The 25,845-nt window shown below is 40.0% G+C and overlaps 2 protein-coding genes across 4 annotated transcripts in view; one reads left to right on the top strand and one right to left on the bottom strand.

Annotated features, from left to right (window-relative positions):
- LOC136250507 (uncharacterized) overlaps window positions 1–10,355 on the bottom strand; it is a 28,339-nt gene extending 17,984 nt beyond the window's left edge. Inside the window, exon 1 of the mRNA XM_066042724.1 lies at window positions 10,297–10,355. The gene's annotated coding sequence lies outside the window, so the exon portion shown is untranslated. The remainder of the gene's footprint in view (window positions 1–10,296) is intronic.
- On the top strand, window positions 10,316–24,669 carry LOC136250501 (uncharacterized). 3 transcript variants are annotated; one of them, XM_066042716.1, is made up of 10 exons: window positions 10,316–10,427; window positions 10,623–10,884; window positions 10,997–11,495; window positions 11,674–11,798; window positions 13,106–13,601; window positions 13,649–13,793; window positions 14,779–15,079; window positions 22,974–23,186; window positions 23,749–23,850; window positions 24,464–24,669. In XM_066042716.1, exons 2-10 carry the CDS (start codon window positions 10,624–10,626, stop codon window positions 24,512–24,514), a joined length of 2,193 nt encoding a protein of 730 aa, XP_065898788.1. In that variant the 5' UTR covers window positions 10,316–10,427; window position 10,623; the 3' UTR covers window positions 24,515–24,669. The 3 variants fall into 3 exon arrangements, with proteins under 3 accessions (XP_065898788.1, XP_065898787.1, XP_065898786.1); XM_066042715.1 differs by having other exon boundaries at window positions 10,364–10,427; window positions 10,620–10,884; XM_066042714.1 differs by lacking the exon at window positions 10,316–10,427 and having other exon boundaries at window positions 10,434–10,884.
- The last annotated feature ends 1,176 nt before the right edge of the window (window positions 24,670–25,845 follow it).

Consider the following 25,845-nt stretch of genomic DNA (forward strand, 5'->3'; position numbering starts at 1 on the left):
GTGTTACCAAATATTGAATCACTGGGTTTACACAAAAAATTCTAATGAGTTATGCACTAAAGACGACAAACGACGGCCGTCAGAAACTTTCTTAAGCAAACTTGGTAAAGCCAGACAATGAGTGTGTCATGAAGCACAAAAACTGCTTCAATACATGCAGTGTTTAGTGAGATAGCTGGCTTACTAGAGCTCTATGGCTTACCCAAAAGGAATGTAGACAGATGGATGGCTTCATAGTGTTGTACTATTGTACCTGCAAATGTGTGTTGGTGGTAGTATGCAGAATTGAGAGTATAAAGTATCCATACAAGAACAATGATGATGCAGCAATCCAAGGGTATCAACTACAATCATGTGACTCAATGACATCATCACCACCGTAATTTTTTGTACTATAAAATTTGTGTTTACAATTTTGTACACTGACCAATAAGAATTGCAATACTATCACTAGATAAACAGCAGATTAGCTACTGTAGCACTGTATGGATGTATGAAGCACAGCAGGGTTTGTATACATAAGTGCTTGGTGTAGCTATTGAAACCATAATAACATGCTTAGCATTACAAATATACCTGTAAACCACAATAGCTTGACATAATCCACAATTACATCACCAGGGCCGCCCAGAGAAATTAAGGGGCCCAGGGCAAAGAGTTAAAGTGGGGCCCCAGGGGCAAGGAGGTTTCCATTATGAATTACAAATTTATCCAAGCTGTAAGTAGAAGACCAAAATAATAATAATAAAAAGGTCATTACATGCTGACAATGACAATAGCTACCAACCATATCTCCTTATTTATAAGCTTGCTAGACTGCTCCTCTGAAGAATACTGTGACTGCTCTATTAGAGTATATCGATTTTTTTAAACAGGTATTCAAGGGGCCCTTCATGGAGCTTCCTGGGGCCCCTTTCAGGCTGGGTCCCAGGGCAAAATGTCCCCCCTGTGGGCGGCCCTGTACATCACTGGTAATTTTCTTGAGATTCCCCGTTGGACACTAGCCTAATAAAACCTTAATATGAAATGGCATTATTTTAAGTTGAAGCCATACTAATGAGTATATTGAGCAGGGGATAGTTGCTGCTTTTCTTATAATAACTATTTGCCATCAAACTACTGCAGGTAGGAAACCTGGTATCTGCACACAAGAGCTTGAGCATGCTGGAACGGTATCTAAACATCTTAACGGGAGTTTCTCTGCCCTTTAGGATGCACTGGGAACCACATATTTGAACACTACAACCAGTTATCAGGATAATATGATGTGATTAGACAACAATATAACTGGCATACAGCTTATATACCTACAAGACAGTACAGTGATGCAGGGACCTACAGATGTAGATGCAATAACAGAAGGCTTTGCCATCTTAAAGTTGATATGGTTCCAGACACAGTGGAGGCAAATTTCAAACTAGTCAATCTTAATGAGGATTATAATGCTTCGTGTAGCGCTGAAGGAAACCCACCGCCAACAATGAGTGCTGAATTTGGCTCAGATGACTGCAATTACACTACAATGGTCGTTGACAATGATAACAACTTCACCAGACACTTAATAATTAATATACCGACAGTCACAGAACATTGTAGGAATATTAACATCACTTGTTTTGCAAGTCACGTACAAACAATGACACAAACTAAACATTACAACAAGTGAAAGAACCCTCGTGACACCTACTCCTGTAACAACTCATCCCATGACACCTCCTCCTACAACAACTGGTTCCCCTGGAGGTAGAGGCACAAGTACCACACATGGTGCCAACTCAATGATGTTGGTCCTTGCTGGAATGATAGTGGTAAACATGTGGAAGATGTGAAAGACTAACATATCAAAGACGAAGTAACTCACAAAGACACTAAACCCACCCTTATTCTTACCCACATCATTTCCTTGCCATGTCAATGACTTTTTATAACATGGTGGATGAACGTGGTCATCTTAATTGTATTGTATTGTATTGTATTAATGCTTTACAGTGACCAGCACTGAAGGAACTGGACAAAGAAAGGAACATTCTGAATCGTGTGATCTAGTGCCATTCCACCAAGCGCGAAGGAAGTATTTGCTCCTAAACTTCGAACTCACACTACACGCATCCCAGAGAGCTCCAGTTTGTTGTATTTAATTCAGACAACCTAAAGGCCTGCGTTGCTTTTGAGAGTATTTATGGATGAGAATTTAGTCTAACTTTTTATACATACGTAAGCTGTAGTATTGCTCATTGTGTAAATATGGTACTTTGTACTACACTACTGAAATTGTAACTGTATTGTATACAAAGATCTGTGAAGATATGGAGGTAGAGTACAGGTCATGTGATGCAGCATTTCTTTTGTTTCCACAACAATAGTAGGGAAGTCCAAGAGACATGTGACTCAGTATTATGTCCAACTGTCCACAAACTGCACTACAACAACTGCGCTGCAGGAGTGACCTATTTTTTAGGCCTACACAAGCTATTGTTATTATGCGTTACACCACGTGTAAATACGTAAAAGTACAATACAAGAGCTGCTTACATTGTTTGCTTTGGCATGCATGCTATGCTAACAGGAACTCATAACATTACGTGTTGGGAAAATCTTAGGGAAATACCTAACTGTGGTCATATAAACAAACAACCACAATGATATCAATGACCATGCATAAATTAAAAACCACAAGATGTTACGAAAGACCATTTTACTGAAAGTGAAAAGAATATTAGGTATATTGCGTGGATGGTAGTCACACCTAAACTCATAGTATAACATAATTACAATGCATTAGTTGAAAATCTTCGTGTTACACTCCCTAGTGAACCAGGCCCCAGCAATAATGAAACTCAATGTACTGCACCTTATTTTCCATATACCTCTTCCTAAAGAACTTGACACCCATTCAAAAGATTATATCATGCACACATGACTAACAGACTTCCCTACAGAAATAGAAACCCTATAATGCTACACTTATAAAAGATGAATGACGTATCAATAAATAAAAAAATGCATTTTTGCCAGAACCTTGAATGTCTGATGCATGAAGTGCTTAACAAGGTGAATAGTAACTGCAACACATGAGGATAATTTGGACTGATTGCCAAGTGATACAAAATGTTGCTATGAGTTTAAAATGATCTACAGTAAGAATTTAACAATGATGGTGCAGGATATTACATGAAAGGAAGTAAATAATAGCAACACAATTTACCAATCACTAGCATCGCTAATGTCAAAAGTAACTGCAACATGGCAGCAGCCTGCAACAGGCACGAACCAGCTATTGAAGGTACAATAATGTTAAATTTAGCTGTTGATGTACATGTTTCTACTGCCAGCACTACTGCAATAGCATGAATACTACCAGGAGCTCATGAGCATTTTCCTTGAGCTACAAAGCAAATGTGTTAGTGGACCTAGCAGCATAGATCATCAGTGAAGACAGGTAGAATATACCAGAATAATTCCCCCCAGGCATATCATGGGGGTTTCTTGCAGAAAGTATCACACTGTGCTGACTCTTATGAAAGCTCAGCACAGCCATAACTTGCATGCTAACAAAAAATCTCCCTCAGAGTAAGGGAGTATTTATAAAGTAGAAATAACTTTTCCACAATTTTAAAACTGATCTGTGGCATGAATCAGCACATACTGATCAAATAATTCTTATCTTATCAGCTGTCCTATGTTTTACAACTAGTTTCCTGTTATGTAAAATGCTTTCCCTTGCAACAAAGCTGGTCGTTGTGTACTCTACCACAGTACTGGTAATATAAAAGCAGCAGTAGTCATTGGCTTCATCTTGGACATGGTGGGAATTTAGTGCGGTGTGAACCATGTGATCAGAGCAAAGATAAAGAAGCAGGGCTGACCTGACAAAACGTGCCCTGCTTGCCACTATGGACATTTGTGTACTCCTTGCAAAAGGATTGTCAAGTGAAACTGAAAAAAATGTGGGTCCACCTATTTTGATAGTGTCAAATTTCATAACAAGCTTGTGATTTCCTGTGTTGTACAGATTATGTAAACATTGCAACAGGCACAGTTAATACTATTGACTTGGTGACATAACCATCAGAAAAAGCAAAGTAACCATGCACTTTAAAGTAAGCACTAATGAATACCTTCCATCTGACAGTACGTACTGTATACAAATGACACAAAGTTGATAGATGTATCAAGCATGATTAAAAAGCTAAGATTTTCACAATGATTAACAAATAGACAAACCCTATATCAAGTTTCATCCCCATGGGAACTTGGATGATGCAGTAATCCAAACACATTGTTACTTTTGTGCCAGGGTTGGGGAATATATGGAGAATATTTTTTCCTTAAAAATACCTATATACGTGCAGTGAAACGTATTAAGGACACCTTGGGACCAACCAACAGTGTGCTGATTAACAGGTTCCACTGTACCAGAAATATATAGCCACACATGCTGCATTGCATGCCTACACAACTTTGCAAAAAAATCAATCCAGCTTTATAAATAGTTGAACAGACACATTGTGTGCAAACCCCTCAACAATACAGTGCTACGTGGTGTTTGTCCACAAAGAAGCAGGATCTGGTTCTAGGGCTGTGTGATAATTGATCACAAAAAGTGACTATTTTTATTATCCATAAATTTAAAATATGAGAATTTACATATATGCAGCATGCAGTGAGTCATATAGTTGTGATTCTCATTGTCATGATATAGGTTTCACACTCATGGAAGCATCACTGATCATCACATGCATACATGGACATAGAAGAGCTACAGTGTAGCTGTAGTATATATACAGTTATTGTGATAACATCCATGACATGCTGATTCCATGTACTCAAAACAAGCACATTACAAAAGGCCTCATGTCAACAAGCTCTCCATGTACCACTCTGCGTGGGCAGTTCAAAGGCACCGCCAATGCCATAATTTGTATATTGCACTGCTGCAGACCGCAGCGAGTGCATTATAACTTACAACACACTGGTTGCAGTTTTGTAGACCACAACGACAGTTGGTTGGTTGGTTGTAGACCACAACGACAGTTGGTTGCGGTTTTGTAGACCACAACGACAGTTGGTTGCGGTCGGTGCACTTATAATGCACCGACCGCAGTGCAATATACAGATATTGCACTGGCTGCGGTTTTGTGCAGCATAGCACAAGTGCCGGTGGCGAAGACCACTACGACACCTCATCTAATAGGTGGAAAGACACTTCACAGATCACTCGAATTCTTTTATAGCCTGACATGTAAAGGTCGATTGTGGGCCATAACGTCACCAATATGTATAATGTTTTCAAGCAGCCAATGGCAATTGAAAAAGCCAACGTGGGTGGCCACAACTCTAGTCTACATATATAAACGTACTTATACACCTTACTAGTCTGGTGCCATCTTAGCCCAGATTAAACTGTAGTCCACTTCGACAATGACTCAATAAAACAAATATATTCTAAATAATACTAACCTTTATGTTCGATTGTGGGAACCAGTTTTGTCATGCCACCAGATTCGAGTTTAGCCAGTGTAAATAGTAAGAATTAGACTTATCGTTTAGTAGTTAGGTTTTGTTTACTTAAATCGTCTATTTAGCTGCTTTTTTTCGCTCAAGAGAATCACTATGGTGATTAGTCTGGTGCTTAGTCTATATGGCACGCTGGCATGCTGAGCACTACATGATGAGAGTCGAACAGCAAATGCAGGTTAGTGATATAACCCATAGCATACCAGCTTTCAATATCTTAGGTGGCTGCAGTACTGCAGGGGGAACGTCATCACAACGTCTGGCTTGGTTACCCACAATCGATGTTAGAAACCTGGCCTTTATAAGTGTTACAGCTATCTTGTGAGACTCTCCCCACCTATTAGGTGAGTGGTACGTAACAGTTATACAACGTGCACTCGTGCTCTGCCTGTATAAACGCACTTGCCTTCAGGCCTAACGGCCCTCAGGCTCGTGCATTTATATCAGGCAGAACACTCGTGGCCGTTGTATATATATAATATACCACCAACTGATTTGACCAAAAGTAAACCTAGCTGACAAATGTTTTGGGAGAAAAGCTGAAGTCTTGCTGGACTTTTGGCTAATTTTTTCAATGACAAATGCTAAGTTGATGTACCATTGGACTTTCAGTGCAATTTTGCATTAACATTGAATTTCTTCCAGTAGGGGAGTAATGGTATAGTAATGACGTCCCCAATATGAAGGACTTTACCTGCTGAATTCATCATTCACTAAAGAGCAGTAGAGTGGTGCAGCACAGCTATATACTCAAATTTCTTTTGATGTGGTGAAAAGAATGTATATAATTAACAAATTAAATTTGATGTTGGTAGAAAATTTACAGTTTTACCATTCTACTTTACTTTGCTGGGGAAAGCTCTGTCATTGCTAATATGCTAGACTGCATGAAACAATGATGTAGTAAATGATGACATGTAATGTGAAATGGAACTATTCTACCATCTCAGGTTGACATTGAGGTCGGTATCAAATTAGAGGTTTGGACTGCAAGCAAATTTGATAAGTTATGGTTTATGTATGGTGACCATTGCATTCAGACATGATGTAATTTCCTACAATACCCATTGTAATAACTAAATCCCACAGCTAAATGACCACACTAATTGTATTGCTACGCTATACTTGGTACCTTTTTGCAAATCAAGAGACATAGGCAGATCAGAATGAGCTCCTCTTTCTGACCCCTCAAATTTCCCTCTTTGATTTTAGTTACAGCAAGACAACAGGCTGGGAATTACACACTACTGAAGCACAGAAAATCAATGGGCATAAAAGGCTATATGCACGTTACATGTAGAAACTGTATACAGCATATGAAGCAATTGGGCAAAGGAGTTTGACTATGTTAAGATATACTGTAAGAGAGCAGTCACTGCTCTAACAGAATATTCAAATGACCATGCATTAAATTTCTATGGTGAATTTAATATGATAAAACTGCCTTACTTCGCTTTTACAATGTTTTACATTTCATATCCCCCTCCTTGAGAGCATGAGTGAAAGCATCGCTCGATTTTTAAATCAGACTAATATCCAATCAATATATGTATCCAAACATTCCAAAGCACTTGCTTGAACGGGTATACTTCCCAGAATCAATCCTAAGGTGTGTTTTGATGTATAGGCCATAATCATGTAGCCTCTTTTAAGCCACTCCATGCAAAAACATTTCCTTTGCCTGTGTCTGCATGGAACATCTAACTTCAAAAGACATCAAGTTCAGTCTGATTTGTACTATACACCTAAAACTAGGAGCAATGTTAGCACATCACTTCTTTTGTTTTTTAGTACTAGATGAATAAAAAAAATGAAAAATTTAAAGGGAATATAGGGATTGCTCAAAAAATCCATGAAAAAAAGAAGGGATCGCTGGGGTGGCAGGGTAAACAACAAATCCCTTTTTTGACTAATTTTTGTTAACTTAATGCTCCATTCATCATTTTGAGTCAAGTCAAAATAGGGATTTGTGATCCCTCTAATTTCTCTTTTAGAATTTATACCAGCTAGATACCTCCAACTTCACGATTGGGATCCCGTTTGCGATAGGTTCACGACTAGGCTTATCTGTGACTACACCCATCAAAATCAGAAAGGTGAAGGTGGACTAATAGAGATAGAGTACAGAGACCACACCTCTTTAATAACAATCTAGCTATTTACTTAACAGTAAACACGATAACTTCGGCCTAGCTAGCTGCATACCCTTGGCTGACTCAAGATACTCTAATACAACAATCGTGTGTGAGTCATAGCTAGCTGTGCTACAACAAAAAACTAAACAAACTAGTATTTTTAAAATTGTTAATTTAAAAATGAAGTAGGGATCTATGAATAAAAAGTATAGTGAAACAAGAGATGAATGATGGTATTACAGTATGGTTCAGTGGGAAAATCCCTACTTTGGCATTGAACAAAATAATTGTTATAGCTATGCCAAAGTAGCTAGGGACTTTCCCTACGAGCTATGCTGTAATACCATCATTCATCACTTGTTCCACTACTTTTTATTGCATAGATCCCTCTTCATTTTTAAAATTAAATTTAAAAAAATACTAGTATATATATATAGTACTAACAAAAACATTTAGGGATGGTTTCTAAAACTAATACAATATAAGAACAAGAACTGCATGCACTAAAAAAGGATGACTGTACTGGGTTAGCTACCTGATTTCTGTGCATGCCAATTTCTGTGCATGTCACATGGACAGAAGCTATACATGCTTTTAATATGCATGTCATAATTCTATGAAGCTATACATAATACAACTGTAATGGTTGCTGTTAAGATTATTACCTAGTTGTGAGAAAGCCATGCAGTCATCTATCCCCTGTGCATCCACTATTTGATGATGGGATTCATGTACACACATGCATGCAGATTTAGCTTTTAAAAATGTACAACTATACAATATATACATATGTGTGACCGGATTTGCAAAAATGTACCTTTTTCACACACAAAATTTGACCCATTTTTTTGAACTTTGAAGCTTCATAACTTTTTTATCATTGTATATAATTGCCTGAAATTTTCCATGAGTGCAGCTAAAGTATCTGGCTGTACTTTGAAATGAGGAGCAGGTTAATCAGTATAAGGGGTCAAGTGTCACATCATTTTGTTTGCTGGGATGTAAAATGTGTGGAAAAGATATCTTTTTACAAATCCAGTCACATGTTGGTGCATGCAACACTATATAGTTAATAATATGGCCTATAGTCTATATATATACTATGACTGGCTTTGCTCTATCTTTGAATCATGTACGTGAAATTGCATTGTAACCTCCAGAAAAAAAAGAATCTATCTCTAATCTGCTGTTAGTATATATTACTGGATTCTGTACTCAGCACATTGCCGCTCTTAAAAAGTAATAATCATTACCCTACCATGTCATTATATATTCCTTCACGAGTTTTAAGTCATTTTTCCAAGGATTTAATTTGTTCTATCACATGTTAGCTCAGCCCTAGGACACAAACAAAATATGCTTTATTGCTCATGTGATACATACTCCACAATGTTTTGAATCAAGCTCGTCTCACGATCAGTTAAAAAATATGTATAAATCATAATCCTGTCAGACCAAAACACTCTAATAGTGCAAACCAGCTGTGTGATTTGGAATTTTAAACAAATAATGTTAATTAGCTTCTCAGCTGTATTCACTGGGAAAATATACTCTATAAGCTGGAACGACAGGGTAAAAGGAGTGACGTGGGAGTAATTGTTCAGGCGAGCAAGCTGTCCTATAGAACGTATGACAGTAAAGTCAAACTTAGGCCACTCCAAATGAGACTGTAGTTTCTCGTCCTCTGCCCACATCACATCTGGACACCCGCATTGCATGTCATTATTTTTCCACAACCACTTTCTATGCTGCTTTCTGGAAACTTCTCATGGAGCCTTTTATTTAGCATTGCTAAAAAGTACAATAAAACCTAAAGATGAACGGTTCTGGTGGTTGCTAGCTTGCAAAGAATCTATTTTCATGACCTTGAAATCCTCTCAAGATCGAGATACTCTAATAGAGCAATCACACCTTTAATAATGGAATAATGATAAGCCTCCCGCCCGCACCGAATAACGAAAACATCAGGACGGGAAACTACAGTCTCATTTGGAGTGGCCTTATTGCTATATGCCCTTGTATAGAAATGTGCACAATGGAAACATATTTTTAACTTTGTTAACTACAATTTAAACATACAACTTGAACTCAGTGTCAGTTGTAACCTGTGTAAGTAATACTTAACCCCCTCCTTCCCACTCATACATTTCATAACAAAGGAATATGGTGCTGATACTGGCATTATTCACTGTATTAAAATGAGGTAATTGAAATTGTGAACATCATACACCAGCTTAGCTATTTAATCATTAATACAAGAATAACACCATGTGTCGTCACCGAGATAGGCTTGTACTAGATAAACCACATCGACATCATATCGTTGCTTTCAGGGAGCGAAGGTCCAGACTCACTAATCGTTACACGCATCGCAACTAGCCTTAGCCAAAATCTATGCCTTAGCCGGCGCTTAACCTAAAAACCATGATCACTGTTCTTGTGCGAAAAGAATGGCACATAAGAATGGTTCGCAGTGTTCATAAGAATTTGAAAGTATTTCCTCTCTTTTCATTGGCTGATTTTCACGTGAGAACCAACAAGCAAACACCATAGTCATTTAATCTAAAACTCTTAATTCGCCCCGCATTACCATAAATACTATAAACCCCTGTGAATATACCTGCACTACTTCAATTTCCTTCACCTTCGCAACTATTGTTTCTCGTCTTGTCTCCTGGGATACAGAAGTGATTATGCAATCACTGTGATGTCACGCGTTAAACGATCCGTGCACTATAATGTCACGTGATCAATCTTCACAAGAAACTGTCACAGGTACGGCGAAATTAAAAGAAACCAGCTTCTATGTTAAATTCGGGCAGTAAGCTAGGATATTTGGGTGTAACATTAACTTGTCATAAGTACTAATAGCGATGGTTATTCGTTTGATTTGTAACGAGAATGAAAGTGACATAAAAATGGCTATCCTTTGTAACAATCTTCACCGAAATGGTCTTGTTTCGTTAGCAGGATGGCCACCCAAGGATCACAAGATGTGGGAGAAGTAGTAGTCGAAGCAGTCACTGGAAGTGATGATCCGCGCACCGAAACAAGTACGGAACAGGTTACAGCTTCAACAGTGGCGGGATCTTCAGTTGCTGGCGGGGAGCACATGTTCATAGAGACTGAAGTGTACACGACCACTGTGGACTATGTGGGCAGTACAGAACTGGTTAGGACTGATGCTGAACCCAACACTAAACAGGAACAACAAGGAGAAGTACTAGAACAAGTAAGATTGATGGCTGAATAGTAAAAGGAGTGGTTGTAGGCTGATAGGCCTCGGCTGATGCTGTTGGGTCTATATTGTTGGTGACATACTCATGTGTTATTGTGATTTCTAGGAGACTATTGAGCTTGATTCAGGGGACCACAGTTTGGTTGTACTAGATATGGCGGTTGGCAACGAACAGCCGGTAGTTGAAGATGAACCAGTTGAAGAACAAGCCTCACAATCTGTGGTAGTACTCAGCTCCTATGAGGACTGGTTACCCGAGGAAAAGATGTACATTGTTGAACTGGCAAAGACGCAAAACTTAGATGCCATTTGTCAGCTGTTTGGACTATCAACAGAAGTGGTGTGTAGTTGGATACAAGAGAGTGAAGTTACTAATGAGATATTTACTACTCCAGCAGTGTCAGCATATTCTGAGGAGCATGATGTGATGTTGAGAGATTGGGTCTTGTCAGAGCAAGCTCAGTACAAGTTTATTAGTACAAAGATGCTACAAGAGCAAGCCTCTCTGTTGATTCAACCACAGTATCCAGACTTTATTCCTACCATGACTTGGATGCATCAGTTCCTACTACAGAATGGGCTCTCCCTACAACTGAGTATCCCAAGTAAGTCATGTTACACTCATATAGACACTGCACAGTAAAGCAAGACACACATGCATGCCTCCCCTACACACACATACACATGCATGCTGCTGCTGCACTTTGCTCCCATGGATGTCAGGCAGAGTATCGATGTTGACATATCATTGTATACACAATACACACATTGATTCATTCACAGGTGGGTCATACTCAGAGGTGATAGCTGAGATCAGTAGCAGAGACACTGTGGGTGGTGAAGAAGTTGAGTGTTCTGAGCTGGTAGATGATCAAACTAAAAGAAAACGTGTCTACCCCTCAGCAATGGTGAGTGAAATTGAATGAGAATTTATTTTTATTTTTATTAATACTCTGTCAAAGTCAAGTTCAAAGTACAGTGTCTTCTCTAATAAGGAGTGTATTGTTAGACACTACTGAGATCACACAGGGTATGAATAATCAGTGGAGTCTTAACATTTTCTTAATACAGACTCAGAAGTTCTAATAGTTCTCATGCAAAAACTAGAAATCACGTAGGCTATTTTAGTTGAATTTCAAAAAGAAGTTACTTGCTCATGATTCCTGCTTGTTTTTGTACACAAGAACTATTACAGTGGAACCTCTCTTAACAAGCTCTCTGAATTAAGGACTCAATAGAAAAAACCTCCATAATAACGAAAATTTTGGTCCAAACAGGTCTGGTTAATATATTTTTTACCTCTGAAAGAGGAAAACCTCTATATTACTGACCAAAAATTCTTGGTCCCAAATTGTCTGTAATGACCTCTATCTGAAATGATGTCACAACATAAAATGGCTGCCAATAGTGGGGGGGGCTTATAATATTTTCGAATACAGGCGCCTATGGAGAAAAAAATTTTGACTGGTCATAGTTCAGCCAAGATGGAAGATACAGAGCTCCAACTAACTGGTATGGTTATAAATAATATAAGGATGAACTTACGCTATAGTCGAAATCTACGATGGAAAAGCTTCTATAAAAGATGCTTAAATGATTTATTGTAATGTCTTATAACTGTACCTGTTGGCTGTAACTGTGTATCTCTTTTCTCGGCTAAAATATGACTGATCAAAAAATTTTCTTCATAGGTGTCTGTACTCGAAAGTATTAAAGTCCCCCCACTATTGGCGGTCATTTTATGCTTGTGTCGTCATTTTGGATAGAGGTCATCTAATACTGTAAACAGCCAAGTCAACAAACGATTATTTCATCATTTGTTTATTTAGTGTATTGCTTCATTGTGACCTTTGTGGTCTGTTCATCCTGTTGATGTGTTGAGGGCAGCACTTCATGACTGCACAGGATGTGATGTGCACTATTGCAATAAGTTAACCCATCACTATTTTTTGAATGGGACTTCTGTCTGTCTTTCTTGTTCACCAACAAGGACACCTATGACCTAGTGCAAGATCTCATGATACTACCATATTCAATGGGGCTGATCATGTGACTCATGTCACTGTTATGTACTTGCCATATTTCATCACACTAGTGATGTTTCAGTAGCCTACAGTAAGTTCATTCCGTATGCTTTTCAACCCATCAGCACACTTCCAACCTTTCCTCTTGTTATAGTGATCACTTATTAGTATTGCTCTTGTTTGTTAATCAGGCAAAGGCCAGGAAGAAGATAAGGCTCAGTGAGACAGATCCTGATGCTGATGGTGACTACAAATCTGGTGGTCGTGGTAAAGGAGCTCGTGGTCCATACTCCACTAACCGATCAGTGCAGTTTAAGAAACTTGCAGTTGAGCTGGCCAAAGAAAAAGGACTGCGACCAGCTGCAAGGGATTTGGGCATCTCGGATTCTTCATTAGCCTACTGGATGAAGATTGACTTAGATTCTCCTAGGGAAGATCGTAGGCGAAACAACCCCAATAGTGGTAGACCTGTGAAGTATGGCAAAGAATTGGATATGAAGTTGCGTAACTGGGTATTAAAACAATATGCAAAGAAGCAGCGTCTTACCATCTCAATGATTTGTAAGAAAGCTCAAGAACTGATTACACCAGAGTGTCCTGATTTCATGGCCTCAAGAGGGTGGGCACAGAAGTTTTTGAAGAGGTACAAATTGAATGTGCTTAATTCCAAGAAAGCACCAACTCCAGGTAAGCAAGTATATGTGCATGTGTATGCTTCTAATTTACTCCTCTAGAACAACTCCAGGAATTTGCCACTCGGTTGGAAGCATCTGGTATGGATTTGGAAGCTGCCAGTACAGAGGCCAGCACATCTGAGCAAACTGAACAACAAGTTCTATACCAGAATAGTGCTCAACTGATAAGCCTGTTCCTAGAAAAGTTGGTGTATGCAGTGCGTACATGCGTGCGTGCGTGCGTGACTCTGTGTGTGTGTAGTGAGGCAGCATAGCCAAGTGGCTAGAACATCAGCCTGGTAATTGAGAGGTTCCAGGTTCATTCTCGGTTATGCCAATTTGGTGTTGTTGTTGTTTCCTTGAGCAAGAAACTTTACTCACATTGCTCCAGTCTACCTAGCTGTTTAAATGGTGACCTGGTGTTATTTGGAGAAGCAGCCCACCCAGCTGTAACATCAATGGGTACCTTGTGTTTACTGGGGAAGCAAATGCCCAACTGTCCTTGTCTCGCTTAGCAGTGTTGGGGTTGTTGTGGAACTTCAGGTTCCGCGACCTCTCTCTGTGAGACCTTGACAGTTCTCCTGTGGGTTACTAGCCTTGCCCCAGGAGGATTTGCCTGCACAAGGTTCAAGCGCCTGAGTGGTGCACAGGCATCCCAGTGCTGGTTCACTGGGCAGCAATAGTGGTACCTTGCACGGTTGCTGTAGGCTTTGCTTTGTGTGTGTGCATGCATGTGTGTGTGTGTATTGGGTATGATTAGTGTGTATGCATGGGTGTGTGTGTGTGCGTGTGTACTGGGTATGTTTAGTGTGTGTGTGCACTTGCATGCATGTGTGTATTGGGTATGTTTAGTGTGTGTGTGCACTTGCATGCATGTGTGTATTGGGTATGTTTAGTGTGCGTGTGCACTTGCATGCATGTGTGTATTGGGTATGTTTAGTGTGTGTGTGCACTTGCATGCATGTGTGTATTGGGTATGTTTAGTGTGCGTGTGCGCATGCGTGTGTGTGTATTGGGTATGTTTAGTGTGCTTTGTGTGTCACTGTGTAGTTTGTGATTGTTATTTAGTACAATATGTGTGTAGTACATAGTGTCCATCTGTCTGTCTGTTAGTCATTTGCATAGTATGATAAATGTTGTGGTGTTCACATAAGACATCTGCTTATTCTGCACATCTTTTGACCTTGCAGTATGAAGGAACAGCAACAGCAGGGCACAAACCACACTGCTGACACTACAGAGGCTGAAACCTTATCACAAGAACAACAACAACAGCAACTATCTCAGCTGTCTCAGATAGTAGCCAACACATTCCACACTGAGGCAGCACCAACCACTAGCACATATGAACAGCCAGTCACTGAGGATAGTTACTCACAAGAGATCGGTGAATATGAAGGGGAGCAGAACGAGGCTGAGTACTATGAGGAGTTTGAGACAAGTGTGGTACAACCTGAGGAACAGGTGCAAGTTGAAATAGTCGGAGTTGAGGTGAGAGACTAGAACTGGTGTACAACTTACTACCATACGACAGAAAGTTTTGATGAAAGAAAAATTTGACGAATTTTTAACGAATTGGTTAAATTCGTAAAATTTTAATTTATCAAACGTCAGTAAGTGCCAGTGGATTTCTTGCTTTTCATCAAATTTTCCTTTCGTCAATACTTTTGTTTGGTCATGCATCATAAAAATTTATATTTTGGGAACCCTGTTCTGTATGATTGCATGATCAGTGAGATGATGGACTATTAATTTCTATTCTAAACGTGTGTGTGTTGAAGAATGTATTGATATTTTGTAGGAAACCTATGTAGCTGGGATGAATTTGTGTGAAACAATTAAAAAAATTATGGTAAAGTGCATGACTGTACTTGACAGTAGTTTCCATAATAAGTGTTGTTGTCTTATCTGAAGTCTCGACACTTTTGCTGAGTGTGATCAGTTGTTAGCCATATAAGCGATGAACACAGCTGACTCTACAAATGTGAAAATGTTTTATTAGCAGGACAAAGTCACAATGTATTTTGAAATTCTGTGGTATAATTTTCTGGTGCCTACATCCCATTCACACTACTACTCGGCAGTGGGTAAATTGTGTAAGCCATATTAGTCTGGCACAACAAGATGAGTTTGGCTGGAAGGGTACAGTGGTGAATACACTCAGTTCAGTTTAATAATATATAATTCATAAATGGCTCAGACCACGAAGTGGTTGCATGCTATTTAGAATTGTATGAAGAAGGTGAAGTTGAACGTGTCAACGGTGTTTGACCAGTTTTCTTAAAATAACAGCTATGTTTACAGCTCAAAAATTTTTAAATAAAATGTATATACTCCCACAATTGAACCCACCAATCGACCTTTGATTAGCTTGAGAAAGCCTACAAGGGTGGGTGGGTGGGACCGTTGATATGTTCGACTTCACCTTCTTCATACAATTCTAAATAGCATGCAACCACTTCGTGGTCTGAGCCATTTATGAATTGTATTTCAGAAGGCTCAGTCTCTCATCAATGGTGTTGTTTGTAGGCTGAATTGGACAGAACTGCTCTACCATATGTGACCGAATTTTGGAAAACCGTCGATATATGCACAATAGTACCTTTGTAATAAAACGCATTTAAAAACTATGGGTAAAAAATGCAAGCTCCAGAAAAAAAATTATGCAAGTTTTTATCGTCTCACTGGTGGGCGAATTAAGCCTCCAATGGATAAATTCTGGGCATCATCGTGTTCGCCTGTTCATAGAGAGTACAAAAATCTTTGTTTCATCTCCATACACGAAAGGATTCCAACGTTACAGACGTTGCGGTGACTAAAGAATTTACTGTTGATCGTTTTTCAGTGAATTTGCCTTCCTTCTCGAACACAGAAGCACGCCTAGGGCTAACCTATACCTTGGTGAATGCACAAATGCATGGCGAACGCAATGAGTGAAGATTCAATTCTGTGCGCCATTGTATCCTTATGTTATGATGGTTTATGTAAGTGCCTGTAGACTCTTTTCTCGATAGCTTCTGTACATATCAATTTATTTGCTCATCCGGCTGTCTAGTGCTGCTTAACGTATGAAGCTGAAACTTTGCTAGTCCATTCCTCTGTCCCTGTAGAAAACAAAGAACAAATAAATGCATTTGAAAATTGTGCGGATATCAACAGTTTTCTAAAATTAGGTCACATATGACGAATTGTCAGATGGCTTATAGTAGAATTTTTGGAATACTGACTCTGAACTCCAGTTAGCTGCTTTTAAAATATCATTGGTGGTGATACCAACATTAGCAGCTGCAGAGGAAGATACCCCCCTAGTGGAGTGTTCAGGAAATATTGCAGTGTCTATCCCAGCTGCACTCAGAACTGATTTAAGTCAACGAGCCACAAAACTGGATGTCACAGCTTTGTGTGGCTTGATGAAGGAGATTAACAACTTAGTCTCATCACCACGAATAGGTCCGGTTTTATCCTCATAGGCTTTAAGAGCCATCACTGGACACAGTGTAGGGTTTCCAGGAAAAAAGAAATTTACTATTTGGGATCCTTGTCTAGATTGTTTGGCTAACACATTAGGATAGAAGCACACACTGTCTGGTTTGTGCACCCTTCTTGACAAGTCCAGTTGGGACAAATTTGCTGACCGCGAAGGGCGTGTCAGAGCAAGCAGCATGGTCAATTTCCATGATAATGCCTTTAAGGAGAGGGACTTTCTCCCAAGCCTTCCAGATAATTTAACACAGTTTGAACCTTCCACGTGCTAGTATATCTGGGCAGTGGAGGCCTATTGTGGAATATACCCTTCAGTAGTCTGGATATCAGTGGGTGTTGTCCCACATTGTGACCATCAACTTGCTCATGCACTGATGAGATTGCGGACCTATAAGAATTAATCAAGCTATACTGGTATCCTTCAGTACATAGCTTTGCCAAGAAATTGGCTACATTAATTATAGGTCCAGAAAATGGATTAAAACTCCGTTCAGCACACCAGCTGTGCCATTTGCCAAAGAATGAGTCATATGACTTGTTTGTTTTGGTCCTCCATGACTTGAGGATGAGTGCTGTAACTTCTTCTGAAAGGTTCTGACCTCAGAACTTATCCCTGAGATGTGCCATACAGCTAACTGAGGAAGAAGAGGCATTGGATCTGTGCTGATTGGCTTCCTCAGGTTCGGTATGATTAACCGAGGATGATTAACCGAGGATGGTCTATCAACATGTTCAGAAGTGTTGGAAACCATGGTTGAGCCTTCCAGACAGGAGCCACTAGCACCACTTGAACCTGTTGTGATTGCACTTGTGCAAGAACCTGGCCCACCAGATTCCATGGAGGATTCGCATAACCCTTCATGGCTGTCCACTCTTGGAGAAAAGCATCTGCTGCCAGTGCATAGGGATCTGGCCACCAGCTGAAGAAGAGTGGGCACTGGGTGGACAATCTGGACGCAAACAAGTCTATGTCTAGGGGTCCATAGAGGTTGTTGATTTCCTGGAATATCACAGGGTTCAACTTCCAGTCTGTCCTGTCCAGCATTTCCCTGGACTCTGTGTCAGCTATTGTGTTCAGAACACCTGGTAAATGCACTGCTGCAATGTGGATATTCCTCTTCAGGCACCACATCCAAAGATCTCTTGCAAGCATCACCAATTCCCTGGAGTCTGTTCCTCCCAGGTTGTTGATATAGGCTACCGCTGTGGTGTTGTCGATCCTCAATAAGATGGATATTGCAGTCTTGGACTTTGCAAAGGTTTTGGTTGCTAGAGTTGCTGCAAGCAGTTCGAGACAATTGATATGCATCAAGCGTTCCTGTTGGTCCCCCTGTTCTCTGTTTGGAGTAACAGGCACCCCATCCCTCCAGGGATGCATCAGAATCGATCAGATCTATGTCCCCCTGAATGAGTATTTTGCCATTCCACCTGCACATGTTGTTGTCCCACCATTCCAGCTCCTCCAGGCACTCTTGTGTTAGGAGGACTTGTGCTTTGTAACATTGGGAGCTCTGCCCCAATATATTCGTTAGTGCCATTTGTAGGTGGCGATAAAACAGGGGCCCTGGAGGAAGGACACAGTTTGTGGCATTCATTTTGCCTAGTAGTTGTGCAAGCATGCGGGCTGAGACTGTTTCTTGCCTCGCTAGCTTGCAAGATTCTGCTCGAATTTGTTTGATTTTTATTGGAGGAAGCCTGATTTCCATAGCTATTGAGTCTACGAACAGACCCAGAAATTCTATTACCTGAGCTGGATTTAGTACTGATTTCTTGGTGTTCACAATGAATCCCAGACATTCTAGAAGGTACCGCATTCCAGTCACATGATCTAGGATCAACTCCCTGGACTCCGCCAGAATTAATATGTCATCGATATAGGCTTTTAGATGCACACCCCTCTCTCTGAGGATGGCCAATGCTGGTTTCAAAGTTTTTGTAAACACCCAAGAGGCTGAGGACAGGCCAAAAGGGAGACAATTGAATTGGTATGTCTTCTCCTTGAAAATGAACCTGAGAAACTTTTTGTGGCTTAGGTGAATGGGAATCGAGAAAAAAGTGCCCTTTAGATCTATTTTGGCTAACCAGTCCCCTTTCCTCAGGAGGTCTTTCAATGTATGAATGCCCTCCATTTTGAAATGTTGCTTGTTCACAAAGTTGTTCAAAGCTTTGAGGTTGATTACTGGGCGTTAGCAAGAAAGACGTTTGAGTAAAACCCTGGTTGCTTTACAGGTACTATCTCCCCTATTGCCCCTTTCTGCAATAATTTGGTTATTTCCTCTGAAATCAGATGAGTCTGCTCCGCAGAATACTGGGGACAATGTGGTGTTACAGGTTGATGTGGACTTGAGGAGAAGTCTATCAGGTAACCTTGGATTGTGTTAGGACCCAACGGTCCTGGGTTACCTTCAACCAGTTTTGTTGGTAGTGAACTAGTCTCCCAGCTGGGGGATAGCTTACTTGTTTTGGGGGGATTATACCCAGACGTGCTAGGTGATTCTGCAGTGTACTTTTGAAATCTATTATCAAAAAGTTTTGAACAACCGTATGTGTCAATATGTTCATTTGTTCCACTGGGGTCTCTGCCATTGTGTGGGATATCTGAATCCTCGACCGCCTTACCTCCTTGCCCTTTGGCTGTACTGGTACCCCCCTGCTGTTGGGGGGGGGGGGGCGCCTCGAAAAAATGTGGTTTGCTGCTGCTGTCCTTGTTGCCAGGGAGGTGGGATCTCATAGCTCTAACTTGATCCACTAGCTCTTTGGAGTTCTGGCAAATTCCCTTCCAAATAGGGAGGGAGTGGCACCAGTAAAGTTTTCATCATCCTCTGTTAGGGGGAGGAGAGCTTTGTTCATTTGAGAGATTATCTTAGTCCTCCTCAAATGGTTGAATTTGACATTTGCATTGCCCACAAGTTGAATGGCTGCCTTTGCAGCATTAACGGCTTGTTTGTGGGTGACATTGTCACATTTGACATCAGCCTCAACAATGGTAGTGAGGGGTGCCATGGAGTCTAGAATGGCCGTTTGGATCACTCCTAGCTCTTTATCGGTTGCCTTTCCATTCTGAGAAACCTCCGGTTTCATATATGCATCAACAAGCACTGCTGTCTTTGTAGCTGGTACTTTGGGGAGAGCATAGGCATTTCTCGTACTCAGATGGTCAGAAATCTCCAGTCTCTTAGAGCATGCTTGCTTCAGGAAGGCTGCCATCTCGTTGGTGACTTACCAGTCTGGTAGGTGGAGCAGTCTTGGCACCACGAGTTTCCGTGTCTGAAAAAGCTACAAGTTCATCATAGTCCGGGTCGTCCGACCAGTCTGCCCAATCTCTGCTCTTGCTTACTGGGCTAGGTGTTCTACTCTGAGAACGAGACCTAGAGTGTCTTGTTCCACTCTGGGAACGTGAGTGACCTCTGCTCCGTGATCGTGAATAACTCCTACTTCTGGATTGTGACTCGCCATCGTGCCTATGGCGTGCTCTACTCCGAGAGCCTAGTGATAGTCTACTCCAAGAGTGTGAAAAGCAACTCCAAGAGGGTGAAAAGCAGTTTCTCTACTCCGAGAGGGTGTTGGTCCTCTACTCCGAGAGGGGGATCTACTGTGGGAAAGGGAGACATGGGGAGAGTATGCTCTACTCCGAGAGCAGGATCTTTGCCCTCTCCGAGGGCTGTTAGATCTAGTTCTGCTCTGAGAACGGTGGCGCCTCTCACAGCTCCTGGAGCGGTGAGATTTCCTCTTCTTCTTTTTCGATTTCTGCTGTTTAAGTGAAGAAACATCGTCTTGTAGTGATTGTAACTGATCAGTCAGTTTCTGAAGCACTTTGTTGGTGTCAGTCATCACTAAAGTAGACCACGTCGTTCCTGAGCTGTCACACGTATTCAAACTAAGAAAAAGGTCGATTGTGGGAGTATATACATTTTATTTAAAAAATTTTAATTTATTTTTGAGCTGTAAACATAGCTGTTATTTTAAGAAAACTGGTCAAACACCGTTGATATGAGAGACTGAGCCTTCTGAAATATAATTGTTAGGCAAATGGCGAGTATTTTCTATGTTCTTAAGTATTCTACAACATGGCTGTGATTGTGGTTTATTGCAACCATTTGCTCTACCAGTGTATTGATATTCCTGGCCAAAGTAGCATCTACTAGCTATAACACAGCAGCCTATAACATGATGAACAGCTTACTCTATGCTTTGCCACTTTCAGTACAGTTTTAATTAGTGCCTTAACCCATTAACCGTCAGGCCTCCTGGAGCACTATACAGCGCTTGCCAAAATATGCTATATCAGACAATGTATAGGTTTATATATAAAACCTATGCATGAATTTGTTCGCTATGTACTAAGAAACAATGCTGGTGTGTTGTTGTTTACATAATGTTAACTACAAAATTGTTATTAAACAATAAACACGAAAAATCGGCAGAAACGAGCTTTGTAAGTGTAACAACATTAAATAAGTAAGTTTAGTCAGTCTCTATTATTACTCTACAATGTTTCCTTATGGCGAAATCTTCCAAGGCTGTTTTCTGTGAGTTTCAGCAAAACTTGTCTTCTCGCATGCGCTCTTCAACTCGTGGCCACTTCTTTTGTTCTCCAGAGGACGGGAGAACAATCATCACAAGTAAGTACTATTGATCTGTTTCACTTTATTGTAATACAAGACACTATTAGCAAGAGTTTATAATGTGCCCCTAACACATTATAAACTCTTGCTATTAGCGACTATAGTAACAGCCTATTCTAGCGAGTTAACTTTTTCGTGATTATGTGACACTTGCGGAATAGGACTAGTAAACCCAGTAAGCAGAGCTTCTATGGGCATGACCATTTAGTATAGGTGCACTACCTATAGAAATTCACAGCAATGTTGATAGTGAATCCCAAAATATATTCTATGCATAAGTTATATTGCTTGGTACCATATGGAGCCAATGATGGTTAATGGGTTAATAAACAAAGGCTATACCATTTATATTGTGTGCTTGTTCTAGTTCATTATTATTTGGCACACATGGTCGGTAGCTCGTGTTAGTCTCATGTATTAAATGAACCGAGGAGTAGTGTGAGCTAGGGTTGACTTGTTAACCCATGGCCATGTTGGAAGTAACTCAGAACGAGATTGTTAGGTTAAGAAAGAGTGAGAGAAAGTGGCTAACTGCATGCTAACGTTGGGATTTATCCTCAAGTCGAGTTGATTGCGTCAGTGCTACTGCACCAGCGTGACATTCATAACTGTTGCGTGACTATAGTGCCAGTATCAAGTAGTTACTATAGTGCCAGTATCAAGTAGTTACTATAGTGCCAGTATCAAGTAGTTACTATGCCGGGATAGAGAAAGACGCTTGTCTTGTCCAGAATAGGACTAGTCCAGAAAGTAAGCTATTGAGAAGAAAATTGTGAGTGCTAGAGATTTATCCTTCGAGTTTGTTGTCAGTGTCACACCGTGCCAGACATTGGTATTGAATGCCTAGCTGAACGTTAATGATGCCAGAAAGTAAGCTAACAGTATGGACATTTTGTTTTTGGCTTTGCCGATTTTCGTTTGATGAATGTAGCAAACAACCACCGGCGAGACCACAGGTTACTATTTAGTAACCCCAACACAGGTTTCTACATTTTATCCTACAATTTGACTCACCATTGGCACATTCCCCAGAGCTATTTTAGTACAGCAGTTAATGCTTTCCTGTACTATAGCACACACTATTTGGGACCATTCTTTTTGTTTGTACTTGTTTGTTATTTTACAGTTTGTATCAGCTGAGAAAAGTTAACAACCATAAAATAACAGACAATTAAAAATACATAAAGTAGGTATGTGTGATTTGATTTGTAGACTTCAAATTGTACAGTGTTTATGAACATAGTTCATGTGCAATGCTCTGTTGCTATGTACTGTAGCTGGATGAGTCTGGTAATCCAAAGGATTCCATTAGTATTTCTGCTGATGATGGGGAACTGAAGACAGTGAAATCACCTGTCACCTTATCAACACTGCCTGAAGGCTTTACTGCCAACCAAGTGCCACTGTCATCCGATGAACAACAGGACACTCTGACAGTAGCTCTGGAGAGTACTGGAATAGTACCTACTCCTGATGCTGGGATAACTGAGGTAACTTGTTTATGCACGCGCGTGTGTGTACGTGCGTGTATGTGTGTGTGTGTAGCAGCACAGCCAAGTGGTTAGAACATTGGCCTGGTAATTGCAGGTCGATTACTGATGTGTATTCGCTGTTGTTATTTAGTCCAGTCTACCCAACGGTATATAGTGGCGACCTGGTGGCTTGGTGTCAGCTGACTAAACAAATGGTGCTGGGGTCATTGTGGAACTTTATGTTACATGTCCTCCCATGGTCCTCCTGTGGGTTACTAGTCCTACCCTACATAGGAGAATTTTCCTGTGCTGACTTTAGAACTTGAGTAATGACTGGATAACCCATGTATAAGTATTGTGTCTTTGTATTACTTGGAAACCAAATACTTTTTTTTTGCTACAACATAAGGTTGAGAGGTATCATGATAATGTATTGTATAAAACGCATATCTCATAACAGTACAGTATCCCTTGCAAACATTTCAATGCTGACTGCTCCAGCTCATATGTCCTGCCCTTGTCATCACCATGATTTTGGCAATGCCAAACAATGTTGTATTGAAGTTGTTTTGTTGTTTAGACTGAAGTTATAGTTGCTAGTAATGAAGTAGAGTGTATTGCTACTAACAATCAAGTGGACTGTACTATTGATATGTTGATAGCAGCTGCTTCACAGCAATCAGTGAGTTTGTAAACTTAGTATATACTGTATGTTCAAACCCTTAGTACTGTGAAATAGCACAACCCTGTTTGACGTGAATTAACAAATATTGCAACACCATGACAACTAGGTTGGATTAGAGAGGACAGTTGCCTAAAATACATACCAAACTTTCACATGAAATTTAACTTTTGCTATTTTCCCAAACCAGACAACGTTGCAACAACAAAAAAGCTTTATTTGCAGCTACTTGAAAATGTTATACACTGTTTATGGTCCATTAAAACACATCACAAAGGTATGACAAGTAGCTAGTATTTGCGAGTACTTAATCGTTAACTCTAGAGAGTACTCAAGCATTAAAATCATTTCAGCTGTACTTTATGTGGCCTACTTTACAGTAATTGGCCAGGTAAAAGTTTTATATTAAGCACAGCTGCATTATCATCAACCTCCAGTGGTACAATTTTTATACTGTAGTTGCCAATATTTTGGCTGGCTTGCACTTCCAGCTCACTAGATGTCAAATGTTGTTTTGTGCTATTTGTACGAGCCCATGGAAACAAAACTCTTACAAGTGTACTATTTGTTTATACTTCAACCTGTGTCAATCTTTGTGTTGGTCTGCTTGCAGGACAAAGATGTTCAAATTGAGACCATCTCTGGTCAGGCTATGTCATCATGATGAATGGGGAGAACTAGTATAGCCCAGTTATCTGTCATTGTATATGTTTGTGTTTTTTCTGTGTACATTTGTATATTTGTGTAAATAGTCCAGATGTTGTGTGTACAGTTTTTTAACGTTATAAATGTTATTGCAGAAACTACTGCACTAAAATATTTGAAGCAGAACTTAAATATGTTTTGCTTGTGATGCACTATTTTTCAGTACAGTGTAACCTCATCAGGTGGCCATCTCTATAATGAGACTACCACCTCATTATAGTGGCCACATCGATGAGCTCCAAACAGATCTAAGTAGTTGACTAGTAAGGCTACTTCATTAACATTCAGTCCAGGGTTTTGTTGTACTCAATATACACTTTAGGATGGCATGGATGCTGTCACCCTAAATAAAAGGTAAAATACGTACACTACCAGTGAACTGTCTAATAACTTGGATCATAAATTTTGCTGTGCTTGCTTTCCATAATACAAAGGCAGTTGGTACATGATATGTGCTCTGGGCCAAATGTATATTGAATATGCAATAAACAAATTGTGTGTTCTATAAGAATGTTTAGCTTTACATTAGAAACCATAAATGACAAAGTAATTATAACATGTTGCAATTTGCTCAAATGGTTTGTGGTTTGATTGAATTAAATTCTTCTCACATTCGATTTTAAACCTCAGTGAAAATCTAACTAGCTGTTTTTTCACCACATCAAATGTTAGGTGACCTGTACCTATTTGGACATTTGGTTTCGTGGATTATTTAGTTCTTTTTTTGAAAGTTTATAAAACCCATAATATAAAGTTCAATCACTGGGTTTTCATTAAGTTAAAATTAATAGTTTAGTGTCTGGATATTTTAGAACACCATACAAATGGTAACATGGACAACTCTCAAGTTAGTGTTACACACTGTTGCAGCACCTCAAACACTTTAAGGGAAGTTTTTGATTTCTATTCATGTCAATACCAAACAGCGAATGTGTACGTGTATAATTCTGGGGTTTGTATATCTATGGTATGCGGAACAAGAATGTACTTGCTTGCACCTGAAATGAGAAGTGGTAGTGGCCAATCTTGCTTGCTACCTCACTCATTACCTTGGCACTTTGCTGAGACTACCATGCTTGACTGCTTGTGATTGACTTGGTGATAGGATTGGATCCTCCTTCAGTGTGATCAAATAGCTATAGTGTCAAGGTTCTGATTTCCCCTACGCTTTACAGATCCCTAGTGTGCCAGTGTGTACAATAATTATATACATATCTGTAACTACTGAGCATGATTTTGACCTTCCGGCCTCAAAGTTCACTAACTTAATTCCACAATAAGTGGTATGTA

This window comes from Dysidea avara, chromosome 3, assembly GCF_963678975.1.
Source record: "Dysidea avara chromosome 3, odDysAvar1.4, whole genome shotgun sequence".
Classification (NCBI taxonomy): Eukaryota; Metazoa; Porifera; class Demospongiae; order Dictyoceratida; family Dysideidae; genus Dysidea; species Dysidea avara.

Excerpts from the sequence above, each read along its gene's own strand:
- LOC136250501 (XM_066042716.1), top strand. The coding sequence starts at position 10,624 with ATGGCCACCCAAGGATCACAAGATGTGGGAGAAGTAGTAGTCGAAGCA. Across the intron at positions 10,885-10,996 it reads AAGGAGAAGTACTAGAACAA|GAGACTATTGAGCTTGATTC; the intron begins GTAAGATTGATG and ends TGTGATTTCTAG. Across the intron at positions 23,851-24,463 it reads CAGCTGCTTCACAGCAATCA|GACAAAGATGTTCAAATTGA; the intron begins GTGAGTTTGTAA and ends GTCTGCTTGCAG.